The 19,380-nt window shown below is 41.3% G+C and overlaps 1 protein-coding gene across 1 annotated transcript in view; it reads right to left on the bottom strand.

Moving 5' to 3' along the window:
- The window catches only part of LOC102277636 (ADAMTS-like protein 3), a 111,077-nt gene that overhangs the window by 80,121 nt on the left and 11,576 nt on the right, over positions 1–19,380 (bottom strand). Inside the window, exon 5 of the mRNA XM_070358201.1 lies at positions 9,439–9,592. Within this exon, the coding sequence (XP_070214302.1) occupies positions 9,439–9,592 (154 nt within the window). The remainder of the gene's footprint in view (positions 1–9,438; positions 9,593–19,380) is intronic.

Below are 19,380 nucleotides of genomic sequence, written 5' to 3'. Positions count from 1 at the left end.
AGCCAGATGTCCCCAGCTAAGCTTGGGGCTTAAAGTCTTAACAGATGGGGCCATGATGCCTTCAAAAGCAGGCTGGGGAGTCTGCAGGTGACAGGTGGTGTTTAGCCTTGGGAAAGGACTGGCCCATGGCTGGGTGAGCCACACAAGTAGCCCAGCCGCTCCCTCTGGCTGCATGTCCATCTGCTGGAAGGCAGACCCATTCCCAACCAGGCCTGGTTAGCCACTTCTCACACCAGGTATAGAGCAGTTCAGTGACCAGGTGTGCCTGAGCAGTGCTCTGGGACCCAGGATCTGCTAGGACTTGGGCCAGTTTCTCTCTGTGACTCCTGTCAGTTCCTTCGGAGCAGTGCCTGGAGCCTGGCATCCTCTGACACAGCTCTTGGGTAGGAATCTGTCTGGTGTGGGGTGACTGCCTCCCTCTGCATTTGTATGTGCCCCAAACTGCCGAACCAGACAAGCCTGAGGAGACAGTGTGGACAGGAACCCATGGCATCCTACTGGGGGGCTGTAGGCAGTATGGGGACACCAAGCCATCCCTGCATCTCTCCCATGCACCGGACATGAGAAACACCACATCATTCAGCTTTTCTAGAAAATGAAAAGCTCTTCCTTCTGAAGGTACTCTTTCTGGCTTCTGTGCCAGCCTTCCCTGCCCAGTGCCCAAGGCTGTTTACATGCTCGTGTCCTGCCATGATTCCAGTTGTATCCCTGCCATGACTCTAAGCCTTGGCGCCACACCAGGTTTCTGCCCCGAGCCATCTGTGCTGGGTGTTTACACTTGTCTCACCAGCACTTGACTCCTGCTACTCCCAGATGGGTTTTGGCTGCAAAGCAGCCTCTAAGTTGTCTTATTCCCTGGAGTCCTGGCCCTCAGAGTCCAGCCTGCAATTCTTTAAGGCAGAAACTGGAGTCGCCTCGAATCCTCCCTGTCCATTGGTCTGCTGGCCCTTCCTTTCATTGACTCACAGGTCCATGGGATTGTTAGTGTCCATTCCCAACTCTGCAGGTAGTGACGTCACATTGGTAGCAGGAAGCCACATGATGGGAGAATCTATACCACAAAAATCAGCAAAGTTAACAAACAATAGCTCCCTCTCCCTCCTCACCACACCTGGTCCCAGAGTTGCTTGTTAAACACAAACATACCCTTCTCCTTTGAGCTCCCAGTTCTAGCCAGGCAACGGATACTTAGATGGGACACCTGAAATGTTAGAATTCATCCTCACCACTTCTGTCCTTATATTTTCTCACCTAGATATTGTCATATCCCTTTGACTAGACTCTACTTGCACATTCATATTTTCCAAATATATCTATGTGTACGCCACTATTCACAATAGCCAGGACATGGAAGCAATCTAAATGTCCAACAGAGGAATGAATAAAGAAGATGTGGTACATATATACAGTGGAATATTACTCTGCCATAAAAAGGAATGAAACTGTGCCATTTGCAGAGATGTAGATGGACCTAGAGACTCATACAGAGGGAAATAAACCAGAAAGAGAAAAACAAAAATCATATAAATCACTTATATGTGGAATCTAGAAAAATGACACAGATGAACTTATTTGTAAAGCAGGAATAGACACAAAGGTAGAGAACAAATGTACAGACACCAAGGGGGAAGGGGGTGGTTGGGATGAATTGGGAGATTGGAACTGACATGCACACACTACCATATATAAAATAGATAACTAATGAGAACCTAGTGTATATAGCACAAGGAACTCTAGTTAATACTCTGTGGTGACCTAAATGGGAAGGAAATTAAAAAAAGAGGGGTATATATGTATATGAATGGGTGATTCACTTTGCTGAAACTAACACAACATGGTAAAGCAACTATACTCCAATAAAAATTAATTGAAAAATATATCTATATAGCCATCCAAGTAAATAAAATAAAATCTGACTATGTCATTTCCTTCTTTAATAAAATCAAAACTCCTCAGCATGGGTTTCAAGATGCTCTCCAGGCCATTCTCAAGCACTCTGTTTCACCATTACCCATTTTCAGCCTCTGTTCTAATTCTACTGAATTTGTTTGTCAATAAAAACATTTGCTTCGCATTTTATACAGAACAACTTGGAGTCTGCATCATGACAGTTACACAGCGGTCTACATACAGTATTATCCATTTCATCTAGGGATCAGGGATTCACATAAAAACAAGCAGGAGTTATAAGGGAGGAAGCAGGGCACAGCAAGAGTGTATTTTTAATTCTTTCTTAAAAAGAAAAGGCAGTAGAACTTTCTGAGTCTTGAAATTTGTGCGTATGAGGCTTCTAAAACAAACAGGGTATTGGTAGCTCTTGGGGAAGGGGCAGGATAAGAACTCTGATAAATAAAGGGATATTTGCTTGTGGCAGGGGATGAGAAGGGAGGTTAACTATTTTTCATGCCCTAAGTCCCAGCACCTGATATTCAAAGGAGACCATATCCAATCTTAAATCATTTCCCTGTTCAGAAAGAGGCACTCCTGGGATGAGGCCATGAAGACATCATGCTGGTCATGCCCAAGTCTCTGTTCTACAGCCCACAGCATATTAAAGGGGAAAAAAAGGTCACAGGGTAGTGGTTTGTGTGCAGTTTCCAGAAATGTCCCACTCCATTTGACATCCCCCACCTTTGTCGACACTGCTGTCTTTTTTTTCAGACTGTCCTGTATCCCATGTGGGTCTAATGATGGGACACATCTTGCAGAATTCCACTCAAAGCGTCCTCCTTTATGAAACTCTCCTTCACATCCCCTAGAGGGATCAAGCACTTCTACATCCCATTATGACATCACTGGCACTTTATTCTTCTTCTTTGTTTATGTATGTCTCTCTTCTACTGGATTATGAGTTCTTAGAGACCAGACAATGGATTATTTTCATTTTGTATCATAACATCTAAAACACAGTAGCATCTGAAGAATGATTATTGAAAGCACTGATAATGAAATACTACCATCTGACACTGAAAACAATATATGCCCAGGCAGAGAGATCATCTCTGTCCTTAGGGCACTGCATAGTGCCTGGTACATAGTAAACTCTTACTGTTTATTGAATGAATAACAAATAAATGACAAGCAAAAGATAAAATAAATGTATGCTGTTGGATGCTGCAGGAGGTTAAAAACCAGCCCAAGAAAGGTGCTGGTGAGGCAGCCTAGGGGCTGGCTGGGTTTCCAAGGGCTGCAGCTCTGTCAGGCAGGCGGGGTTGGGTGTTTCTGGAAGCTGAGAAGGCTTAGAGGAAGAGCAGAAGAAGGGAAGATGAGAGTCTGAAAGCTGAAGAGGCTGGTACAAGGAGGACCACCAGGAGCTGGAGAGAAGTGAGAGGATTCAACTTAACCTGGGAAGGGGATAAGGCATATTTTTCTTGACATTTTGGGGCTTCCCTGATGGCTTAGAGGGTAAAGCATCTGCCTGCAATGCAGGAGACACGGGTTCGATCCTGGGTCGGGAAGATCCCCTGGAGAAGGAAATGGCAACCCACTCCAGTACTCTTGCCTGGAAAAATATCATGGACAGAGGAGCCTGGTAGGCTACAGTCCATGGGGTCACAAAGAGTCGGACATGACTGAGTGGCAAAACGTTTGTTTGTTTATTTATTTGTTTGTTTGTTCTAGACATTTCAATCATACAGGACATGTCTGGGTGCCTCCCCACCCTCAACCATTTTGATGTCAGTACTTGGATTAAAAATAAGAATTCTTTACCAAAATTCAGGAACCCTTAAACCAGGAGCCATCACTGAAAAAAAAAAAATCTAAACTCAAATATTATTTTCTTCAGATGCCTGATTGGAAGCCAAGACAGATAGACATTTAATCAATGGCACCCCACTCCAGTACTCTTGCCTGGAGAATCCCATGGACGGAGGAGCTGGTAGGCTGCAGTCCATGGGGTCGCTAAGAGTCAGACACAACTGAGTGACTTGACTTTCACTTTTCGCTTTCATGCATTGGAGAAGGAAATGGCAACCCACTCCAGTGTTCTTGCCTGGAGAATCCCAGAGACAGGGGAGCCTGGTGGGCCCCCGTCTATGGGGTCGCACAGAGTCGGACATGACTGAAGCGACTTAGTAGCAGCAGCAGCAGCAATCTGAGACTTTTAATAACAATCTGAGGCTGATCTAAGCTTGACACATTTGAAAAACATGTCTTTGAGTACAACTCATTATACATGTTTGGGGGCCTATATATGAAAAAAATGTCCAGAGCTATTGCCTAACTACCCCATATAAACTCATATCCTAATGATCCAGAAGACACAATATTAGTTACTGTTACATTTTACCCCATCTTAAAGCCATGACAGGAATTAAAGGAAGGTGTTAATGACATTAAAAATAACTAATATTTTTGAGCCTACAGTATGCTCCTGGCACTGCTTCTAAACACTTTCTAGGTATTAATTCTCAGAAAAATTCTATAGGGTAGGTATAATTACCATTCCCATTTATTGATGAAAAAGGCTCTGTGACGAGCCTCACAGAGATTGAGTCTGTGTCGATGTCACATGACGAGATACTGAAAGAAATGAGATTAGACTCTAGTTGGCTTAACCACAATGTCATAATACCTTTTGGAGGTTAAAGAAATTTAGAAATATTATAGAGGGAGGTAGGATTTGTTCTGGTCCTTCAAGAATAGGAAGAGTGACAGTTACTAGATATGGTGAAGGGAAGAATTTATGGGAGGAAAAGTTGGAGGTGGGAAAATGCAGGGAAGGTCTGGGGAGAAGCAGGAAGGGGCCTCTAACTGGAAGGACTGTATGGGACACCACTGGCCTCCAGGGAGCGCTCAAAACATCTTGCCCACCCCCACCCCTCAGTCTTCACACCACTGCACATCAAAGGGTCAAAATGAAGAGCAAGAAGACTCACTCTTCCAAAGAGGATAGTTTTCACTTAAACTCAAGGCACTGATTAGGACACATTTCCAAAAATGGAGCCTTGAAAGGGAATAAAGATCACAGCATAGTCAGGCTTGATGTTTCTTGTCTTCACACCCCTTCCATCACTGAGGGATCAGGCATAAAAAGAAGACCATAGATTTCCAGTATGGTGAGCAAAGCAGGTGGATGTGACGTGGAGAAGGGACAGTTAGAAGGTCATTATGCTATGCCATGCCACAAGCCTTGACATTTTTAGTGGAATAAAAATGAGTTCATCCATGGAGACATGAGAACTTGGGAGTCAGTACAGTGATTAGGAAATAACTGCTACGATGAATTTCTTGGGAATTCTTAGGAACAGGAAAAAAAATCCACATATTATTTCCCAGGTAAATCAGATAGCATGAATATGAAGTATGTCTAACCAGGATGGTGACATTATTTTCTTTAGCAAATCCCAGTAGCTCAGGTCAGGGAACTAAAAAAACAAGCCAACAAAAACCACCTAAAAGTAGGTGATCACCCATCAGGGTTGAATGAGTAGGGTTTTTGAGGCAGTGGGTTAAGGAAGGGCATAGAGATCTGACTACAGCATTGGTTAAGTGCGTGATGACGACATGCCAGTCAAGAGGAGTGGTTTCTAGTGCAAGAGCAGGAAGTCTCGGGACAGCAGTGCAGGAAGGTCACAATGAAGCATTAACTAAATAAGCAGACGGTGAGATGGGGGCAGGAGGAAGACCAGAAAGCTATTTGAGTACAAAGCAATGAGGAATGAGGATGGGGGGAGTTAGGGTGTTTGTGATGGACATGTACATTCTGCTGTATTTAAAGTGGATAACCAACAAGAACCTACTTAGAGCAAAGGGAACTCTGCTCAATGTTATGCAGTGGCCTAGATGGGACGGGAGTTTGGGGGAGAATGGATACATGTATATGTATGACTGAGTCCCTATGCTGTCTACTTGAAACTATCACAACATTGTTAATAAGCCATACCCCAATACCATGGTGTCCCTATGCCAAGGTGTGATGGTGGTTAGGGAAATTGATCAGGTTGGGGATTAGGGACATTAGGGTATGAGAAAGTCATCAGTATGGGTGCAGTTTGTCCTGGATGTTGGCAAATGTCAGAAAGAAAGAATGGACCTGTAGTGGTCCTAGAGAAAGGTAGAAACGATCCTGCAGGTCAAAGCCTCTGAAGGTGAGGGCCATGTGCTTGGTATGAGATGACAGAGAGAATATGGTGCAGAGGCAGCAGGGGGAGGATGTGAGTGCCAAGCTCATCCCTGGCTCATTCCTGGTGGTGGGGAGAAGAGGATGCCATTGTTTTTGCAAGCCAGGGCCACTGATTCCTGGGGATGGCACGAGGCCAGCCTACAGCTGAAGTGGGGGCCCAGCTTGGGGTGACTTGGCTGTGCTGGGAACACAAATTCCTGTCTCCTGTCTGCTTCCATGACCTACATGTTGGCAAGCTAGACAACGGTATGGAGTCCTTTATTTTATATCCCTAAAACTTATACATTTGCTCTGCTTTCTACTGCATGTCAAAATAGTTTATAATTGCATCTCATACCACACCACATGCCCTAATAACCACGATGTGTTCCCACATGTTACTCTGCTATTATTTTAGAGAAAGCTGCCAGAATTTAATTTCACTCTCCTCTAAGGTAGTTTATGGTCCAGCCACATTGCTATGCAACCATCCACAATTAATAAAAATCAGACAGATAAGCAGCCTATACCATGACACTGCACCATATACCACAGACATTCTTAAAATCCAGGACACTATAAAACTTGGGATCTCAAAGTTATGGAATCTCAAAATTTTGAAGATTTAGTCTTAAAGAATTCCCAGGGGAAGGAAAATGAATGTTGTCCAGGAATCACCACACAGAGGTGGCTTAAAGCATGGGCACAGGAATCAGATGGACTCATGATCAAGGAGACCAAGACGCCCAACTGACAGCCATAGGTACTTGGTCAAATCTTGGACCTTCTCTTCGTTTTGAGTTCCTCATCTCTCAACGGGGATGACACCTGTCTCAGAATTGCTGGGAACTAAATATGATGACGCAATAATGCCTGCAGGGAGGTTCACAGAGTAGATCAGATCAGTCGCTCAGTCGTGTCCGACTCTTTTCGACCCCACGAATCGCAGCACGCCAGGCCTCCCTGTCTATCACCAACTCCCGGAGTTCACTGAGACTCACATCCATCGAATCAGTGAAGCCATCCAGCCATCTCATCCTCTGTCGTCCCCTTCTCCTCTTGCCTCCAATCCCTCCCAGCATCAGAGTCTTTTCCAATGAGTCAACTCTTCGCATGAGGTGGCCGAAGTATTGGAGTTTCAGCATCAGCATCATTCCTTCCAAAGAAATCCCAGGGCTGATCTCCTTCAGAATGGACTGGTTGGATCTCCTTGCAGTCCAAGGGACTCTCAAGAGTCTTCTCCAACACCAGAGCTCAAAAGCATCAATTCTTCGGCGCTCAGCCTTCTTCATAGTCCAACTCTCTCATCCATACATGACCACAGGAAAAACCATAGCCTTGACTAGATGAACCTTTGTTGGCAAAGTAATGTCTCTGTTTTTGAATATGCTATCTAAGTTGGTCATAACTTTCCTTCCACAGAGTAAGTGTCTTTTAATTTCATGGCTGCAGTCACCATCTGCAGTGATTTTGGAGCCCAGAAAAATAAAGTCTGACACTGTTTCCACTGTTTCCCCATCTATTTCCCATGAAGTGATGGGACCGGATGCCATGATCTTCGTTTTCTGAATGTTGAGCTTTAAGCCAACTTTTTCACGCTCTACTTTCACTTTCATCAAGAGCCTTTTTAGTTCTTCTTCACTTTCTGCCATAAGGGTGGTGTCATCTGTGTATCTGAGGTTATTGATATTTCTCCCGGCAATTTCTCAGTAAATGCTATAAGGCTATGACTTTTAAAAAAAGTCACTATTGTTACTTTGTTTTGTAAGTTTCTTCAGGAACATTTCTGGTAAACTTAGTAGTGTGTGTGTGTGTGTGTGTATACATATATTTCTTTTCCTAAGAAACATTAAAAATAATACTACCTTCTGATTTCTTTTCTTACCATAAGTTCAGGAGGGTACCTGAGGCAGTTAGTGTTCCTTTTTATGTGAATACTTAAAGACAGTGAGAAACAATCAGGAAAGGGACTCTATACCGGGGTCCCCAACACCCAGGACACAGAGCAGTACCAGTCGGTGGCCTGTTAGGAACTGGGTCACACAGGTGAGTGAGCAAAGCTCCATGTGTACGTCAGCTGCTTCCCATCACTCTCTCATCACCCCCAGATGGGATCATCTAGCTGCAAGAAAACAAGTTCTGGGCTCCCACTGAGTCTGCATTATGGTGAGCTGTATAATTATTTCATTATATATTACAAGGTAGTAATAATAGAAATAAAGTGCTCAACAAATGTAATGGGCTTAAATCATCCCCAACCATCATTCCTCATCAGCCACGGAAAAACTATCTTCCACGAAACTGGTCCTTGTTGCCAAAAAGGCTGGGGACTGCTGCCCTACCCCATTTCTCATGACCACACTGCTGCCCAATTTCAGCTACCATGGGGGCAGCCCTCCGCTCATTTTTTATCACCCTCCTACATGAAACATGCATATGCACATGTACCTATACTAATTCATGTACACTGAAGGTAGAGATGACTGCTACATGCATTTTAGCTTTTGGATATAATGAAACCATAATATTAACTCTTTATACTCAGCTTATTATTTATAATAAACTGAAGAAGTATCTAAACAGTCACCTTTAAAACCCAAAGCTATTTCACATTTTCATCCTTGCTGGTTTTAGATTATTAGAGTATCCAAAAGAGATACTTGAATATTTAAAAATACTTAGCTCATCTACTTTGAATAGGATGAATCCCCACATATCATTAGCAAAGTGAATCAGAAAGTACTTCACTTATGGTTGCCAGGGGGAAGGATGGAGTAGTTAGGGAGTTTGGGATAGACAGGAACACATTGCTATATTCAAAGTGGATAACCAACAAGGACCTACTGTATAGCACAGGGAACTCTGCTCAATGTTATGTGGCAGCCTGGATGGGAGGGGAGTTTGGGGGAGAATGGATACATGTATATGTATGTATGGCTGAGTCCCTTTGCTGTCCATCTGAAACTATCACAACATTGTTAATCAGCTATACACCAATACAAAATAGTATTTCAGCTTAACTTCTACTAGGAACACTCCTGAGTTGTAAGTGGGGGAAATCATGATGAAGCGGAGAACACAACGAGGTGTAAACCCAAGTGAGGAAGCCTGGGGGTGCATTTGTTAAGAGGGTGGACATTTCTTCAAGCTGACTTTTTTAGAGTTGTACCTTGGTCATCAATATTATACTGTTTGCCACTGATAACAACGCTGAGTTCACTTGATTTGCTGTACTTACAGATTAGAAATGAGTTGCTCTATGGAAAATGAAACCACTGGAGGAGGAAAATAGAATGAGCAGATTCCACGAAGTGTGGACTTTCCATACTTACTCCCGCACACAGGCATCTGGCAAGATCTCACCAGAGGGGGTCCAGAAAGATGCCGGCACAGAGTCTCACTGAGGGGGACCCGACGGCCTTTGGCCGTCAGCTTCTGGCACATCTGCTGTCTCCGCTGGGTTCCAACACCACAACTGACAGAACACTGTAATGAGAACAGTGGTGACAGAGTCAAGCGGGGCGAGAGCAGACACACGTCCCCAGCAATAGCCATGTCTCCCACAGTGAGACAGGATGCAGAGGTGTGCCAATAAGTGGGCGGTTCCCAGGCCTGAGCATCTTGCAGAATTCGGAGACTTTCTCTCTACCCACCATTCCCCTGCCCTCCCCTCCGCCTTTTCTCTTTTCCCTCCTTCCCTTCCTTCCTTCTTTTTTTAAAAAAATCTATTTGTAAGGTGGGATCCCCTGATAGCTCAGTTGGTAAAGAATCCACCTGCAATGCAGGAGATGCCGGTTCAACTTCTGGGTCGGGAAGATCCACTGGAGAAGGTATAGGCTACCCACTCCAGTATTCTTGGGCTTGTGCCTCAGCTATTTTGTAAGGTATGAGGCCCTGTTTTTTTTCCAATTTTACTGAGATATAATCGATATATAATATTGTATTAGTTTAAGGTATACAACATAATGATTTATATACATATATATTGCAAAATGATTACTACAATAAGTTAACAGCCAGAATCTCACATAGTTACAAGGTTTTTAATCTTGTGACTGAATATTTTAAATGAATGTTTATAACTGACATAGTTTCGTTATAACATGAAGCAAAAAAATTTCAGAGACAGGATAACATGTATGTTTTAAATAAATACTAAAACCCCAATGAGATACCATTTCCCATTTCAAACTCATTAAGATGGCTATTATTAAAAAAAATAGATGTGGATAAACTCGAATGTTGATGCACTGCTGATGCGAATATAAAATGGTACAGCCTCTATGGAAAAGTTTGTCAGGCCCTCAAAAAGTTACACAAAGAATTACCATATGATCCAATAATTCCACTTCTAGAAAAATATCCAAAAATAATCGAAAGCAGAAACTCAGATGTTTGTATACCAATGTTCACAGTAGCATCATTTACAACAGCCGAAAGGCAGAAACCACCATACACTACATGGCCTTTTATGTCTGGCTTCTATCACTTGGCATAATTCTTCGAGGCTCATCCATGTCATAGCAGGTATCAGAATTTCATTCCTTTTTTATGGTGGAATGATATATGTATTTACCACATTTTGTTTATCCATTCATCTGTTGATGGACATTTCGATTACTTCCTTTCTTTTTTCTGAGATAGTAACTAATTTTTAGTAGTTAATTGCCATACGATTCTGGGGCCTTGTAGTTGATGTCTCATTTGTTTTTATATCTATTTATTAACATGACTTTGCTTTTTAAAAAATGACATAATACAGATAACGTGGTATCAATTTTGTATGGGGACTAGACTTATTGTGGTGATCCTTTTGTAATGGATACAAACATTGAATTTCCATGTTGTACACCTGAAATGGAAATGCCAATTATAGTTCAATAAAAACTTTAATATTAAAAATGGCATATACCCATGACCAAGAATTGAAAAACTAGAAAAACATAAAAGGAAAGGTCTTTTTAAAAAACACCCAAGCTGCTATATATAAAATAACATTGATATGTGATAATCATTGTGTGTATAAAAATGATAGCTGATAATCGTAATTACATGTGTACATGTAATTTTAATTTAACGTTTTACTACAATTTTATTAGGCATATTAGGAAAAAATGAAATAAGATGAAAAGAGTTCAAGTAACTAATTCCCCAAAGAACTCTCTGCAGTTAAGGAAGATGAAAGAAACCAATAAGAAGTTCAGGTGGTTATTGGATTGGCCCAAATGAACTTTATTATTATTATTTTTTTACAATGGAGAAAAGACAATCTCTATTTTTTTTCTAGTTGATATTTCTCACTGTATGTTCTTTTTTATTTTAATTTATTTATTTTAATTAGAGACTAATTACAATATTGTATTGTTTTTGCCATACATCAACATGAATCCATCACGGGTGTACATGTGTTCCCAATCCTGAACCCCCCTCCCACCTCCCTCCCTATACCATCGCTCTATTACTCAGCCATTAAAAAGGATACATTTGAATCAGTTCTAATGAGGTGGATGAAACTGGAGCCAATTATACAGAGTGAAGTAAGCCAGAAAGAAAAACACCAATACAGTATACTAACGCATATATATGGAATTTAGAAAGATGGTAATGATAACCCTGTATGCGAGACAGCAAAAGAGACAAAGATGTATAGAACAGTCTTTTGGACTCTGTGGGAGAGGGAGGCGGGGGATGACTTGGGAGAATGGCATTGAAATATGTATAATATCATATAAGAAACGAATCGCCAGTCCAGGTTTGATGCAGGATACAGGATGCATGGGGCTGGTGTACTGGAATGACCCAAATGAACTTTCTGATCAGCCTGATATTGATACTGATATATTCTGACATCTGAGAATATTTATTGACTCGCTGCTAAGAAGAGGGACAGGCACATTCACATTTCCACATCTCTTCTCTCCAAACATTCCATTTGCTTTTGTTAAACTATTTAGCTAATGTCAAGATTTTCTGATATGTATGTTCTGTTCTGAGATGCCAATGCTGGCTGATTAGCCTTAATTCTGCCCTTACATGAATTTATGATGCATCTTCTGTTTTTTTTTTCACCAGGATCTGTGTCTTTCTGGATTTTTTACTGGGAGTTATCTTGGCATCTTGGTGTGTCTTCTTGACCCTGAAAGTCTTGATCCCATACCATAAGACAGACTTATGCATGGATGATCTGACTGCCTCTCTGTTGCCTTTCCACATGGAGAAAAAAACAAAATGAAAAGGAAAATACTTGGGTCATAGTTCCTTTCTTAAAAAATGTATTTATTTAATCTTTTGGCCACACAGCATGCGGGGACCTTAGTTCCCTGACCAAGGATCAAATCAGTGTCCCCTGCATTGGAAGCACAGAGTCTTAACCATTGGATAGCCAGGGAAGTCCCTTTCCTTCCCTTTTGAACTGTGGCAAGTTTCACTGTCTGCTGGCATCTAAGGCTACCGAGAAGATGTGTGAGGCCAGGCAGGAGATTTTTGTTGTTTGTTTGACTTTTATGTTCAGAGGCCTTTTGCTCTTGTTTTTTTTTTTTTTTTTAACCCACGAAGTTCAGCACCTTATTTGCTGGCTGTGTATCAGTGGGTCATATTTTCTTGGCACATAGTATGCCATTTTGATTTGAAGGTTAAAGCTCTTATTAGAGGAAGTTAATTCTCCTTATTATCTCTGAATATTTTTTGTTCCACATGTTCTTCTCACAAATACCCATTACACTCATGTTTAATCCTTATTATCTTTGAATATTTTTTGTTCCACTTGTTTTGTTCTTCTCACAAATACCCATTATACTCATGTTTAATCTCCTCTGTCTTCCATATCCATCACTGCCTCTAAAAACCAATTTTACATCTTAACTCTTTTCCATATCAAAACGAGTCATTCCAGCTTATATACCATAGCTCTCTGTTTTCAGTTGTTTAATTTTTTGTTGCTTGTAAAATAACTTTTATGTCTGCTATATAAAATTTTTCTTTTCAGTTTTTTCTCCTGACTATTCCAAGTTGTCTTTTCATCTCCTTCTGTTGACTTATAACCTCTTTTTGAACTCAAATCTCATTTTAGAGCCACTCTTCCCTCCACTCCCTCCACCCCCACTCCACCCCCTAACCCTGGACCAAGATATCATGACTATAATTTTCTTGGGAGTACACAGACTATTTTTTGACACTTTTCTCTGGCTAATACCATTGTGATGCTATTGTTCATGTGACTCTTGCTCCCTGTTCCTTTCCCCATGCCCTGACTTCTTCTGATCCTTCACTTCCCCCCTTTAAGTTTTGATGCTTAGTTTTTATGCTGGAGCTTTAAATGTAGCTGGCCATTCACCTATGTGAATAGCATGGGTCAGGGGATGAGCTTGGGCGTTTCCATCAGTTTCTTGTCTTCCACAGTCTGTCATCAAATTTTTATTTCCTCTGCCCACATCTCTCTTCAAACTTTGGCATTTGAAGGGCTAGGGTGACTCAGGGGACAGTCTCTTAAGTAACTGTAATCACCCAGCAAGCATCCTTCATGCCACTCCATCTCTGCAGCCTTCCTGGGCTACAGGGCCTCCACACATGGTCTCTCCTGCAGCTCCATCTGCCCCACAGCTCTGGAGGGACATTCATGGTATTTTCAGGGGCAGCACATGGTCCCCCATCTAGTGTCTATAATCAAGAACCGCTGAGCAGGCCTTTTAGGACTCTCACATTTACTCCTCGGGAAATCTACCTCCTGCTCGTGCCTGAAGAAATATTTGTCAGCCCTCAGCCTTCTCTCTTTCATTTTGGTTCAGATTTTATGGTCTTTGGCATGTGTGTTTCATAATTTATAGTTTGGTCTTGTGGCTGTTTCATTGTTCATTGAAGACAGAGTGTTCTCTCTCTTTATCTTTGTGGGGTTTTTTGTTGGGTTTCAAAGAAGGGGAATGGAATTTTTTAAATGCTTTTATTGTTCTCTTTAACAGAAAGCCCTAATTATTAATATTTTTTCAATGCCAAGGGAAGCTTTTTGTAAGCTTTTGAACAAGATAAAAATTACCATTTAGCAACTTATGATGTACATTAAATCCCTTACATAGGAAAGGGTTCGGTTCCAAGAGCATATTCACAAGTCCAATTTGTTCCTAAGTCCAACAAGGTTAACCTAGGTACCCAACTAACACAATTGGCTATATAGTACTGTCTGTAATAGCAACAGGTTTATAATACTTTTCACACAAATAATACATTAAAAAAATAAACATTTTTAATCTTACAGTACAGTACCTTGAAAAAGCTCAGTAGTACCACCTACATCATTGCTGCTTTTTACGCTTGCTTCCAGACATCCTGGGCTTGAAATAAAGACACTGCACAACTGTATTCTACACAGGACCGTACAGGACTCTACACACAAGCACAACCAGTTGTAGAGGAGGCATGCATGCGACAATGTACCTCAGATCCATGAACTAACTTACATGATTGGACATGCAAATACACATTCTCATCCTTTAAAGTTTGCAACTTGAAGGTGTGTATGTAGGGGATTTACTGTATTTTTCAAAAACAAGTCAAATCATCATCTAGGAGTTTTCCATATAATATAAAAACAGTAGTCAAATAATTGCCAATCACCATTCACAAGCCATTTCTAATGATCAATATTTGACTTTTTATCCCCACTATGAATGGGAGGATCAGTTGCAAACCCCTTTTCTTGATAGAGATCTTACATGATCTTGTGTCTGCTAAGTTCAAGGTTAGCATGCCACTTGCACATGTCCACAGTGGAGAGAGTGGAGATGACCGAATCAGTGGCATTAATTATAAGTTACAAAATAGCAACTTTATGCCAAAGCTTTGTGATTAATCAAAAGCAATATGGTAGACTCCTCTGGAAGAGCACATGCAACTTTGTAACTATTTGTCTGTGAACTTCAAATTGGAAGGTCTGTTGGGCAGGATATAAAATCCTTGGCTCACATTTTCTTTTTTTAAATATATTGCTCCACTGTTTTCTACTGTGATGTGGCATTGTTGAGAAGTCTGATGCTAACCTGATTTTCTTTCCCTAATAAGTGACTTTGTCCTTTTGCTGAGATACACTTACACATTATTCTTTACCATTAAAGTCCAGTGGTTTTAGTAGAGTATGTCTCGATATGGACCATTCTGGGTTGATTTTTCCATGTATGTGGTATGCTCTTTCAATATAGTGATTTGAATTTTCTGTTTATAGTTTTGTTCTGTTGTTTTGGTTTTCCTTTCTCAGGACTCTAATAATAGATACATGATTTTCTTTCTCTGTTTTTCACAGCCATCATTTTTGCTTGAATTCTGTTTTTCTTCAGTTATTTTCAATTCTCTCCTTTCTTTTGTTTCTCTTATTACACATTCTGCATCTGGTCATTCTTGTGTTCCTTCTAGTTTAGTCTATGTTTCTGACTTTTCCCCCCTTAGTTTTCTAATTCTTTCCTGAACCCTGTCAGCTAATTTTTCACATCCCCCTGTTATTCACCTCATTTCAGAATTTTTCTATTTTTGATTTGTTTCTATAGATGTCTTAGCTTCTTTTAGCTGATTTTATAATAGTAAGTTATATTTTCATCCGCCTAAAAGTCAAATTTTCATTATGTTGCTACGTTATTGATACTTTTTTCTTGGAGTATCCTTCTATGGGGTTTGGTGTTGGTCTTGTTTAAACGAAACAGATTTTTCTCTGTACTTTTGAAATAGCTTAAAGGGGTGTTCAAGGGAGTTATTTCACTGTAAAGGACTCCCTCCTCTGGTGCTAAAATAAAGTATTCAAGGGTTTGGCCACAGTTTTGAAATGGACTTTTGGCAATGGCACCCCACTCCAGTACTGTTGCCCAGAAAATCCCATGGATGGAGGAGCCTGGTAGGCTGCAGTCCATGGGGTCACTAAGAGTCGGACATGACTGAGTGACTTCACTTTCACTTTCCACTTTCATGCATTGGAGAAGGAAATGGCAACCCACTCCAGTATTCTTGCCTGGAGAATCCCATGGATGGTTAAGCCTGGTAGGCTGCAGTCCATGGGGTCGCACAGAGTCGGACACGACTGAAGCAACTTAGCAGCAGCAGCAGCAGCAGACTCTTCTGCTCCCAAGAAGCTGAAGGAACTGAACATCTTTCCTTTACTCCTTTGTTCCTTTTCAGCTTGGCTTAACATTCTGGCAAGTTTTGTTGTGCATTTCTACAGTCTTAAGGATATGAATTCCACCAGTGCTCTCCAATCTTCTTAAGGCCCTGAATGAGTTTGCATGATTTTTCTTGCTCTAAACCACACATAGGAGCCTTGAGTCTTCTCTCAGTTTCACTGATTATCTCAGACCAACATGCTAAAGGTTCTTCTATTCTGGAATTGGACTACTTTATTGTGGTGATATTTCTCTGTTCCATGGCTCTTATCCTCGTTTCTTCTCTATTTAAAAAAAAAACTCTAATTTTGCTACACTTGCTATTACATATGGTTTGCCCCTCCACCCCTTATATCACTTCCATTAAAATTACTATCTGTTATCTTTTCCTTTCTTTTGGCAATTCCAATTGCCCTGTTTTCTGTTTTTTTTTTTTTTTAATGAGAGATTTTGGAATATTAAACAACTATGCTGCTATCATGATTTTGCTTCACTGGAAGCCTCCTAAGCATTTTTAAAGGAACTGCTATTAACAATATATTCTTTGATATCAAGGCATTCATTTTTCCATGTTCAATTACCACTTAAATGCTGCTGCTGCTGCTGCTAAGTTGCTTCAGTCGTGTCCGACTCTGTGCGACCCCGTAGATGGCAGCCCACCAGGCTCCTCCGTCCCTGGGATTCCTCCAGGCAAGAATACTGGAGTGGGTTGCCATTTCCTTCTCCAATGCATGAAAGTGAAGTCGCTCAGTCGTGTCCGACTCCTAGGGACCCCATGGACTGCAGCCTACCAGGATCCTCCGCCCATGGGATTTTCCAGGCAAGAGTACTGGCGTGGGTTGCCATTGCCTTCTCCACTTAAACGCTAATGATTCCCAAAACTATAACTTTACTGTAGATCTTGCATGAGCTACAATTCTTTATTGATACCTTTATAGATCCTCAAACTACACCCATTTAAAAAATCAACTCATTTTCTGTCCCTTTCAAGTCACCTTCCAAGCATGTATTTCCTTCTCTAATTGTTAATATCACCTTTGTCCATTAATTACCCAAGATAGAAATCTAGGACACTCCTCTTTTTTTTTTTTTTTTGCTCATTTTTATCAATTCAATTACCAAATTTGCCAGTTAGTTCTGCTAAATCTCACTCAAAACCACCCATGATTATTGATCCCAACTGCTCATTATCTCTCATTCTTTTTATTTCCATTTTCATCAGACAAGGTCCCTCAAACTCTAGGTTCCTTCTTCTAACACATTGTTCAGAACTACTGTCTAAAAACTCTGCCTTTTTTTCCCTCCATTCAGACACCTCCTACAATGCCCTCAGTGACTGTTAGAGATAAATCCAAAGTCCTTCACAATCTGGCTGCCACCTCTCTTTCACCTCTCACCTTCCTCCATTTCTTTAACTCATTCTATCTTAAGCCACATAAGATTGATAAGCTCACAGCCTATACCTGTGTATATACTCTTGTCTCTGCCCAGCACATCCTGCTGTCTCATTTCCACACGTCTGGCACTCATTTAACACCCAACTCTTAATCTACATCTTCTACAACACTTTCCTGGGACTCAGGGAAACTTAGATTTTCACATAGTTCTGTAGATGGGATATCTTTATTCATCTTACATACCTTTTTCATCCATCTGCCTTTGAAGCCTATATTCTTGGTTGTCTCAGATTCCTGGTACCTGGGGCATTCAATCATGAAAGTGAAAGTTGCTCAGTTGAGTCCGACTCTTTGCGACCCCATGGGATTATATAGTCCATGGAATTCTCCAGGCCAGAATACTGGAGTGGGTAGCCATTCCCTTCTCCAGAGGATCTTCTCAACCCAGGGATCAAACCCAGGTCTCCCACATTGTAGGCAGATTCTTTACCAGCTGAGCCACAGGGAAGCCCAAGAATACTGGAGTGGGTAGCCTATCCCTTCTCCAGCAGATCTTTCTGACCAAGGAATCAAACCGGGGTCTCCTGCATTGCAGGTGGATTCTTTACCAACTGAGCTATCAGGGAAGCCCGTAATCAATCATAGCAGTGCTAAGTAAATGACTGTGAGGATGCAGAGCTGTGGCAACAGGCATATTCAAGTCAGAAGAAGCTTCTACAAGTCTCTCTATTTAAGTCCACAAATAAGGGCATTTCCATCCTATATACCTGCTTATCAGTAAGCTGAAACTGTCTTATCGATAAGATAGTATACGTGTACGTGTGTGTGTGTGTGTGTGTCTGGAAAACACTTTTATGCAATTGTGTGCTAGTACATATTTTACAACAGGGTTCATGGAGAAAAGGGCCCTGATTGTAACATTTGCCAATTTCTGTGGTGTAAATACTCCCATCATGGCTGATGTCAAGCCGTTATTGGAATATCACTGACTACACAGAAGGATGAGATCACAATTGGTTCTCAAAAGCCAGTACAAACTGGCTCTAACACGTGTTGGAGTACTCCCTTCATAAGTCATAAATAAAACATCTATTGAAAACTGGAAAGCCATGTTTGGAAATTCACGTATCCTGGGCATATCTTGAGCTGTACTTTGTAAAATGTCTCATGTATAGAGATCATTTCCTTTTTATTTAGCATACGGACAGATTTCAAGAATTGAAAGAGTTGGCAGGAATAGGTAGTTGAACACAGGAGGTGAACTCAGAGATGATCACAGGTTTTGGAAAGAGTGCTACATGGACAGAGACAGGAAGTAGGTGGGGAAGCTGGATGGGATGAGGGTGTCCCTTTGCTTGAGGATCTATCCTACTTGAAGAGCTAAGGATAAGGTATCAAAGAGAAAATCAGAAACTGTGCCCAGAAACAGAAAATCACCTATAGAAGTCAGAGAAGAAGTCACATCACAGAATCATCTCTGGAGGGTAAATACAGTGATAAAAATCAAAGGGACAAACACTGAGCTTTTTGAAGATTTGGAAGAAGACACACCAATACAAAACATGCAGTCACGTAAACAGGAAAAATAAAAAACACCAAGGAATATCCTGAAGGAGAATGATGAAAGTGGGTGAAATGGCCAAATGCTCCTTCGAAGCACAGAGAACAAAGAATGAGGAAAGGCTACTGGATTTCAGGCAGCGGGAGGGACCACGAGACAACTTTTGGAATGACTGCCCCATAG

The sequence above is a fragment of the Bos mutus genome, chromosome 21 (genome assembly GCF_027580195.1).
Source record: "Bos mutus isolate GX-2022 chromosome 21, NWIPB_WYAK_1.1, whole genome shotgun sequence".
Classification (NCBI taxonomy): Eukaryota; Metazoa; Chordata; class Mammalia; order Artiodactyla; family Bovidae; genus Bos; species Bos mutus.
Note: the sequence above shows the minus strand (reverse complement) of the source record. Positions and strands in the feature narration are given on the sequence as shown.